We start from the raw sequence: 10,267 nt of genomic DNA, 5'->3' as shown, positions 1-10,267 counted from the left end.
TCCTGTAGAGAACTGAGGGAGAACAAATATATCAAGGTTTAAATACATTTAATTTGTCCAAGTAAATAGGTACAGTTAAAAACCATAACTTCAACCAAACATTAGGATGACAAATTCCTAATAACAGATGTGATGGAAAAATGTTTATATTCAGTTATGTCAAGGCAATATTTATTTGTTTTATTATTCATTGATTCACTAGTTAGTTTGTTTTTTTTTTCATGGAAGGATGGAAGTACAGTCTCAGTGCAATTGATTTGACAGCCCATAACGGGCTGCATTTATGATACCATCAGTGCATTAAGGTTTACCTGTGCTGCTGGGAGTGTAGATGGACTTATCTGTCTGAATGAATATGTAGCCTGACTGGAAGGAAACCATGACCACTTTCTCAAGCACTCTTGTGGGAAACTGTGCGTGCAGGTACACATACTGCTTCTGCAGGGGGTCATCACTGAAGTAGTCCCTTTTATCAGGGATCTAAACCATAGAAAAGAGACCTGCTTTGTCACTTCAGAACTAAACTATCCCTTTCTCACTACCTGAGATATCAGCATAACCCAGTTTCAGTACAGCTGAACAATGCTGGGCATAATACAACACAATGCTGATGTACAGTTAGAACACATAACAAGCACCATTAATGGGCACCATTAAAATCTCACTTAAAATGTAATTACTGATGATGGTTTATAATCTGCATACACAACCAGCAGTGAAATATCCAACAAACTTGAACAAATGTGTAACACTCTGTCACAATCAGTCCCTCCCGGGTTCCGTGTTCTGTGTTTTCCCTGTCTTGTGTTTTTTGTTCCGTTCCATGGTTTCGTTTTCTTCGACCCTCATTTGATTTTCCACACCTGTTCCTCGTTTCTAGTATTAAGTTCATGTATTTAAACCCTGTCTGGCTGCCAGTGTTTTTGAGGTTCATTTGAATTATGATTGAATGTTTATTATAATGTTTTTTTCTTTGTACTCCGTGCCTTTGTTATCCCAGCCTCCGTGTTTCATAGTCTATGTTATAGCCTGCTCCCCTGTGTATTTCCGTGTGTTTAGTTCTATCCTCTGTTTGTGTTTAGTTACTTGTGTATCGTAGCCCGTGTCCCATTTAATCATGTATCCCCGTGCCCTCCATGTCGGCTCTTTGACCCTGGTCTGCCTTAACGACTCTGATTCTGGATTTGCCCATATTAAATCTCGCTCTTCTACGCACATGCGTCCACCTCCTTACCACTCAATGTTACACAATCAAAGCAACACAACTATTGTCTTTACATTTAGAGCATTTAGTTTATGCTTTTATCCAAGGCAACTTATAATTATGACTGAATACAACTGCATACAGTGGCATTCCACACTTTCTGTAATCAAAATCTAAGGACCCTGAGTACCACAGGGCTAAGCTCGTTTAAGCATTGCTATTTGTGGAGCAGATAGGATATTAAATTACAGTCAAATTTATCAAGTTTAAAGGACTACCTGCACTCATGCCCTGTGTCTCCACACCAACATTCCATTGTAAAATGGCTTGTGTTAAAAGTGAATACCTTACCTTAATGTTCACAAGTGCCTGGTAGCTAGCAGAGGCTCTGAGGGTGACTGAGGTGGACGTTAGCTCTACTGTTTTTTGTGGGTAGTTCTTCACCATTACTTTCACAATAAAATCATTGCCAGCATAATCCTGAGCCTCCACAAACACGTTCTCATTTCCACCCACCCTCAGCAGATTTGGGGCAGACATGATGAAGCTGGCAGGGCAAAGAAAAAGAAAAGTTTCCTACAATTTTTTAGGTTGGGTTTTAATGAATTGTTTGTGTTTTACCATAATGATTGTAACACTTTTCACACTTTTTTGGATTTTCTGGACAAATGTGTGATTAAAAAAAAAAAAAAAGTTTCTGCTTCTGTCTCTAGTAAAAGAATATTTTGAATAAAACTGCATTTATTTAACCATTTATCAGATACTAAAACAAAATTTTATTCAGCTGATATTTAAGATCAACAACTTTTTTTACTTGTACCAACCACACCCAGTCTCAAACCCAAGTCCTACAAGTGGCAATCATGTACCCTGACCACAAAACCAAAGAGCCATTGCCTAGCAGAGCACCCATTTCACTTTCCTAAGGGACATTTCCTTGTCTCAAAACGTGAACCACCACCCCAGTTTGCCAATCAAGAGTCACTGTTCTAAAGGTCCCTGAGGCATGTTAGTTAAAACAGTCCCTCAAGATCCAGGACCTTCAATAATTCTGGATGAATCTCAAACAATCCTGGTTGAGATCCTCAACCCTGGTTGAGATCACTAGAGATTTCCAAATACCTCAGTGACTTCAGTCAGGGAGATGCAATTTGACCCCTTCCCCCAAGTAACCTCTTATCCTACATCCTGCATGGGAGACACATTTTTTGGGTTAAATACTCAGTGTTCCTTTCAATGCCCAACAATATTCTGTTGAGTTCAGAGCTTCAGCACCCTTGCTGAACACATCTTGGATGGCTGATGTCCACCACGGGGTACTTGGATGGCTGGTGACCACCACTGGGTTCTTGGATGGCACCAGGCTCTTGGGTTGCCATCTTAACAATCACCAATAAGCTTTTGTCCACAGCTATGTCTAGCCACTTCCACAGTGGATATCTTGAACAGGGTACTCTCAGACTCCATGTTCCCCACCTCCGACAAAATGGACAAGAAGCTCGCTGGATGTGGAAGTTGAAATAATTCTAGACAGAGTCATTTACCAGTCTTTCCCAGCATTCCCTCACTAGATGTTTGAGTCAACCAGGTCTATCTGGCAATTCTCCCCATCATCTGATCCAACTCATCACCTGATAGTGATCAATTGACAGTTTAGCACCTCTCGTCACCCAAGTGTCAAATGATACAATCACAGACTCAAGTACACTCAAATTGTTTTCAAACATGGTGTTTATTATGGACAAACCATGGTTGGCACAAGTGTTATAGCTTTGCACCACACCCTTTCTCTGGGCCATGTGGGTGGCTGGCCAACATGGTCTTCCCACTTTACTTTTTCCTGGTCACATGGGATATTTAGCCACAAGGCACTTGCTGACAAACACCACCCAAAGTACTGGCTCCAGGACTAGTTCTAGTTACCCATTTCTGGGCAGGGTCACCAATGCTCTGGTTCTTTTTATGATAAGGGTGTTTATCTGGATCTTCACTGCAGACTTGTTCATCATGGAAACCTTACCAGGAGCTTTAGGCAGCCCTAAAGAACACTTGGGTCACCAAGGCCATTCTGCCACAACAAGGCCCCAATCCAGGAAGGGTTCATAATATTCCTGTTACTTTCATAGATACATTTACTTAATTGCTTGTCATACAGTATACTCACAGTGGGTCACATAGTGTAAGCAGTGGGAAGGAGAGAAGTGTAGCCATCAGCCACACCAGGACCACATGCATCTTGTCTGTCTGATCCAATCTCTGTATGCACAATTGCCTTGGACAGAACCTGTAAATATTTTTTTATGCAAGCACTTATGAATATAACACAACTCTAGATGAATGTATATATAACTAAACAAAATCTAGACATACCTTCCATTAAAAGACAAACAACAATAACTCAACTTTAGATGAATATATATGTCACGGGACGCTCCCCTCACAAGTCACGTGGTACAGCCTGCTGTGTGCAGAGGGGTTCACCTTGTCTGTGGCCACGCCTTTTATGATTGCGCGCACCTGCATGGGGTTTCATGTCTATTTAGATCTCCGCTAGTGTGTGTATGATGTTGGTCATTGTTAGTCTGCTGTTATATGTTAAACGCATATGTAGTTATTGTTAACTGTTATTGTGTAGTGCGTTTTGTTAACTATGGAAGTCATGTCTTTTGTTAATGTTGTGTATGAGTGCCACCAGTGTTGTTTGTGTCTTTCATTAATAAATGTTTCACTTTATCGAGGGAGTCTGTGCGTCCTGCTCCACGCCCATCGGCACTGGGGCCAGCAGATTCGTTACAGAACGACCAACCACCACCGGACGCCAGCTCCCTCGGCTAAGAATGGACTTCCTTGCGGGAGGTGCATGGGCACCCCTGCACTGACGCCTGGATCCCAGGAGACTGGTTTCCGGGTCCACTCCAGAGGTGGAGGGGAACACCCCCAGAAAAAAAAAAAAAAAAAAAAAAATAAAAAAAAAAAAAAAATATATATATATATATATATATATATATATATATATATATATATATATATATATATATATATATATATATATATATATATATATATATATATAAACTAAATAAAATCTAGCTCAATAACTATATATAACTAAAAAATATAGACCATCTAGACCATAAACTCTCCCATTAAAAAACAGACAACAATACCACATTATGATCATTTATTTAACTAGTATAAAATTACATAGACTGTAAAAGTATTAGTAGCCAAGAGGCACAACTCTAGAATTTGTAGGCCTACCTGACAAACTGTAATCGCAATGAATTTGTGCTTTGCAATGCACATTAATGCTTTATTTGTGTAAGAGCTTGTATGTGTTTATCAAAGGGACCAGGGTGGTATTCTCATAGATGCCAACCAGTTTGATTTAATATACCACTGTCTGAACCCAAACACCAATGAGTCAGAGTCAGAGACTCTCACAATCTGGAACTACCAGAGGCTGTCCCCGTAGACTTTTGAATTAAATCAAATTAACCTTTTTCTTTATCTTTACAGTATTTGATGTAATACTAAACAATAAGTATGATTGGTGATTCCTCAACAATTTGAATTCTACTTCACAATGATAGGAAGACCCGACATTGAACAATCCAAAAGAAATGTCGCTATGAACGTTTAACCGCTACAAGCCAGTTATCCCTGTGGTAACTTTGCCCCTCCTGCTTAAAACCTAAAAAGCCAAAAGGATTGTCATATTCATGGTCTATATTCATACTGTAAACTAAGATCCAGTGAGCTTTTATCCTTCTGCTCCACTGGAGGTTTCTGTCCTCTGCAATCTTGCCTCCATTATGCTTTGACAGGTGTACTGCCCCAGTCAAACTCCCCACATGCCACACTGTCCCTGGAGTGTCTCATGGCCCTGGGCTGAAGCCTGGGGTGCTTGATGCTAAAAGCAAGAGTCCATGGGGGACTCACCTTCCTGCCTTGCCAGGTTAGTGAGGAGACAATAGTTTTATTTCACCTAGAAAATACATTCAACATACAGATACATACACGGAAGACTTCAACATCAGTTATCTTACTGCCTATTCCTGTATCTTTAATCAGTAATAAAACCACAAATGCCACACTTCTTTGAAACATACATTTTTCTGATGTTATTTGTAGTATAGCCAAAAAGGGCCATAATAGGACCAGGCCCGCTACCCAAATGTTAACCTTAGAGCAGTCAAACCAATTGTGCAGTATGAATGTATAAAACTGAACATCACCTCAGAATTTCCTCTGCACCACATTTTGAATAAAATGCTGGAGAATTTTTAGTTAATATATAATGACATGATAATATTGAATGACAAATTATAGTTTTTATGTTGCTTGGTGTAGCAGTGAAAATGACATCTGTGCCAGGTGTGCAGTGATAATTTTCAGATCATCCTTACCTTTCACCCAATTCCTTTGGTATTGAAGCTGTCACTTCTGCTTATGTTCTCAAAACCTCATGCTACAAGACACACTCTTTGTACATGCATACAAGTAGCTGTTTGATTGTGACATCCCTAGAGTGTCATCCCAACTACCTTAAATGACAACATTTTATCATTATGCAGAGAGAGAGAGAGAGAGAGAGAGAGAGAGAGAGAGAGAGAGAGAGAGAGAGAGAGAGAGAGAGAGAAATACCAAGGGTTAAGAGAAGTGCTGTGGAAGGTGAAGGCAACAGTCTTTCCAGTAATAATTAGAGCACTAGGGGCTGTGACCCCTAAACCTAAACTGGGAGAATAATTCCAGCAGATCTCTCTCACTCACACACACACACACACACACACACACGCACACACACACACACACACACACACACACACACACACGACAGTAAGGTTCTTTTTCGGGGTGTTTTTGAACAGTGTTGTAACACAGCATAATCCACAATTTGGGAGGAAAAAACATTTCAAGTCAAATTAAAATTGTTATCTGAGGAATCATGCTAACTACTGGATATTTCATATTTTAGAACTTTATACACTCATCACTATCTGAGATGGTGGCCTAGCCCAGTCTACAAGTACTTTCTTCAACATTCCTTATGTGTATCAGTGGGAAACAGCTGTTTAGTGGATGTGTGGGGGCAGGACTAAGTCTCCTGTTTAGTGGATGTGTGGGGGCAGGACTAAGTCTCCTGTTTAGTGGATGTGTGGAGACAGGACTAAGTCTCCTGTTTAGTGATGTGTGGGGGCAGGGCTAAGTCTCCTGTTTAGTGGATGTGTGGGGACAGGACTGACACTGGCATGGCTGATTTTCCTTGAGGTTTTGTGATATTTATGCAGTTGCACACACCTACACGAACTCTACCATACTGCTGTCCTTGTGCATACAATGTGTGTCAGATGTACTTTTCTTGATATTTTCTTGAAACTTCATGGTTATATGTTAATGAGATAATGGTCAAGGATGAAAACTTCTGCACCTAAACTGTATTTTCTTCTGTATGTGAAACATATGAAGCAAGAAATATTTGCCAAAAGGTTTGGAAATGCCATGTCACAGGAAGAGGAAATGTTTCAAATGCAGTGCCATCCCAAGAAAGCTAAAGTCAGTTTTCATGTCTCAACTACCTGGTCTTAAATGGCATAAGGTTACCTGCTAAGCCCAGCTGAAATGCAATCATACAGCTCCAGTAACTCCAGTCCCCCATCCATTCCACAAAGCTTTTTAAGGTATCTACAGAATAACAGCCATTATGTTTTAATAAGTAATTGTTGTAAAATTTCTCATCACGGCACTGCAACACACGACACAAGTTGTCAGCAACCCTGTTACAGAATTCAGGGGTTCTTTTGAAGTGGATGGTGTATCTAATCCCCCCCCCCCGCCCCACACCTTTTCTCAACCTAAAACACGAGTGTGATAGTGATAAAAGATGAGAACATTCATTTTTAATTTGTATATTATTTTCCTGTTTGTGAAAGAAACACAAGGACATTTCTAAACACCTTATCACCCTAAAAAAGGAAATGGTTTGAATGCAGAGCCACCATGACTTCAGTGCACTCACACTCTGAGCCCCTTGTCATGATGAAAAGCCAAATTCAGTTCCTCAAATTCTAGACTGTGTTTCAAAATAGGAAAAGATTAACTGGTAAACCATCTGAAATACAGGCTTTTACTTCCATAGCCACAGTGAGTTTTCATCTCTTTCAGTCTGCTGATAATATGTGAAGGTGGATTATAAATGCATACATTTACTTGTAATGACACCTGACACCTTTGTCCTTTAAGTTCTACACATCTCTAGTAATATGACAATTACAATAGGGGTTTAATAGCTGCTGTTAGGCTATTGTACTGAAATGTACTTAAAGATTAAAGATTTGTTAAAATGTTTTGTTACAGTGTCTTCTCCTGCCCACCCCCTCAAAAACTAAACAAAACATTATATTACATTATTTATAGGTGGTGCGTGTGTGTGTTTTCTTTCACTAGGTGTATGTCAGAATTCAGATCCGGTGCCAGGTTTCCTCACCCTTTCTGCTCCATCCATTCCAGGTCTACCAGTCCGATGGCCACTCCTATATAAAGGCCAACATGAAGAGAAAATATTGAGAAGACAGCCAGCTTGCTTCTTTGAACAGAAAACGAAGTCGAGTAGCTAAATCTGAAATGAAAATACCCACTACAGTAAACAAAGTGACAAAATGTATGTAAACAGATGCATAAAAGTAGTTTTTGGGATGGGCTTGCTATGAACATATAAAGATTGAATGTGTTTCAGTGACAACCCCCTTCCCCCAAAGAGGTCTGTAGGAGACGAAACAATCACATTGCTGTAATGTAAATAACCGATTGTTTCATCCTCTTGGCAACCAGTCAGATAAAGAAACAGTTTCTTGTCCATACCAGTCTGTATATAAAGTTTTATTTAAATGTGTTTTGTTTTCTTTTATTTTTAACCTGATAGTTGTACACAACGTTACACCTCTCCATAAAATCTTTATGAAATTTGCTAAGAGCACTAACGTACCACCCCAGAGCTGATATCTTGAGTTTCAGGAAACTTTGAGAAACACCACAATTTTGGTGAGTAAAGCTTTAATTTGGTGAACTTGTAGCCTTTTCGACATCAGTAGTAAATTAGGTAAAATATGTTACATTCAATTTGCATGTTTTGTAGATATAAATGTTACACACAAAAGTGTTTGTCAGTCAGCCCACCTGCCAAGAAAGCTAACCTATCTTAAATGTTAACTAAGATAGCCTTAACGCTAGCTAGTTAGCTATCTGTTGGCGAGATTGGTAAATTTAGCATTTGTTACGACCCAGTCTAGGCAGTGAGGCCGTAACAAGGAAAAAGTAGTACAAACGTCTAATGTAATGGAAGCTGTGAAAAAGTGAGCAGCAACAAAAACAGATGGACAAATGGAAGTTTTTTTGTGTGTATTTTTAGTGTATTTTACAGAGGTTATGACTAACATTAACTAATCCTAACAACACAAGAAACATACAACAAACTTTCCAAACTCCCTAACACAAAAACAGAGACAAAACCCACACCCAACAAAAATGGCAGTCACTCCCTACAGCCAGTGTCCAACACCAAAATACCAAACAAACAATATTTACGCTATCTATCTCTATATATCTATCTCTCTATGCGTGTGTGTGTGTGTGTGTGTGTGTTTGTGTATATACAAAACTACCGAAGCAATCACAGCAAACCAACTCCAAACTAACACACAATCTCCTTTCTCTCGCCTGGTAGGGGCCTTTAAATAGCTGACACAGTCGGCTGGGAAACGTGGCAAGGAATGGGTCCGAGCCTCAATCAGGCTGGAAATCCTGCCAGTGTATCTGCAACACACCCACCCACACCCACGCCCATCTTTTTGTAACACATTAAATATCTTAACATTAATGTATTTGTCACATAGACTAACCTGAAGAGCCCAAATAAAGTTGTAAGATAAATAATGTTATTAGCTACACTTTTAGCTGTGCTAACTGTGAAATCATTAATGTTAGCTATCTTATTGTTGTATGTAGCTTATGTTTTTTTCTAATCGAAGATGAACAGTACATATCTATGAGTGCGTTTACATGTACCTAATAACCCGATCATAATCGGGTTTCTTCAGTAATCTGATTATTCAAATGGTCATGTAAACCTCATTTCTTAGATCAGAGTATGGCCCAGAAATCAGAATAAGGAATGTGACAAAGAGCTCAGTCTGCGCTCAGATTGTGCATGCTCGCAAGCTAAACCGGATATGTCCTGGAGGCAGCTATTAGAGGCAAAGTTCAAAAACTAGGGAATCCAGAAGGAGCACAGGCAGAATTACACAAGACAGTCCAAAAGAGCACAAATTAGAGGATCAAGCATGGGATCAAAAACCATTGAAGAGAAAAACAAAACAAACAAACAAAAAATAAATAGTAATGAAATCACATAAAAGTGACTCAAATCTGATTTGAAAAGATCAGATTTGTATGTCCACACAGCTCTGAAAAAAATGGATTTGAGTCACTTCAGGTTGGTAATCTAAATGTATCTGAGGACCTCTTGTGTGTGGACCCTGGAATGCAGCTGACACTTACTGATTCCACTGCAATCAAAAGTAGTGCTGCTTTAGTGGAATTTAAACCTCAAATAAATGCCAGTCATTTTTTCAGTTTTACATTTGTGCAGTGCACCAGACTTGGCTGGCTAGCTAACAGTCTAACTTGGCCAGATATCTGGTCACTTGATCTCATATGATGTTTGGTTGGAAATGACATAATGATGAACGCTGGGAGAATAACTGGATAAAATAATATAGGCCAATCTTTTAACCATGTCACATCAGAGGCTCACTAGTGTGTCTTAATACATTGCAAAGGATACTGCTGTTGCTTGTGTGAAAAACTGATTTCACTGCAATATACACGTGCCTAATTCAATGTGCTTCATCTTGTTACACAGGGCGTTGTCAATCTGAGAATTAAAAAAAGATCTTTAAAAATGTGCTTATTTTTTCATACCCTGGCTAGTTTCAAAATCCTAAACAGGCTGCAAATTTACAATGAACAGAATTTTGTAAGCATTCATAAATATATTTATTTCAC

General features: G+C 39.3%; 1 protein-coding gene across 3 annotated transcripts in view; it reads right to left on the bottom strand.

Moving 5' to 3' along the window:
• Nucleotides 1-5,720, bottom strand: part of LOC113591922 (complement C3-like) — a 27,376-nt gene extending 21,656 nt beyond the window's left edge. Inside the window, exons 1-5 of one of the 3 annotated variants that reach the window (XM_035534533.2) lie at nucleotides 5,614-5,720; nucleotides 3,369-3,488; nucleotides 1,556-1,751; nucleotides 312-480; nucleotides 1-12 (exon numbers count right to left, since the gene is read on the bottom strand). The exon at nucleotides 1-12 is cut by the window's left edge and continues 62 nt beyond it. In XM_035534533.2, coding sequence (XP_035390426.1) covers nucleotides 1-12; nucleotides 312-480; nucleotides 1,556-1,751; nucleotides 3,369-3,439 — 448 coding nt within the window. In that variant the 5' untranslated portion in view covers nucleotides 3,440-3,488; nucleotides 5,614-5,720. Of the gene's footprint in view, nucleotides 13-311; nucleotides 481-1,555; nucleotides 1,752-3,368; nucleotides 3,489-3,607; nucleotides 3,711-5,613 lie in introns of those variants that run through there. The other 2 variants (XM_081701233.1, XM_081701234.1) reach the window with 2 other exon arrangements.
• Nucleotides 5,721-10,267: the final 4,547 nt, after the last annotated feature.

The sequence above is a fragment of the Electrophorus electricus genome, chromosome 18, assembly GCF_041902795.1.
Source record: "Electrophorus electricus isolate QZ-2024a chromosome 18, ASM4190279v1, whole genome shotgun sequence".
Taxonomy (NCBI): domain Eukaryota; kingdom Metazoa; phylum Chordata; class Actinopteri; order Gymnotiformes; family Gymnotidae; genus Electrophorus; species Electrophorus electricus.
This window is presented reverse-complemented; position numbering and strand designations above follow the sequence as displayed.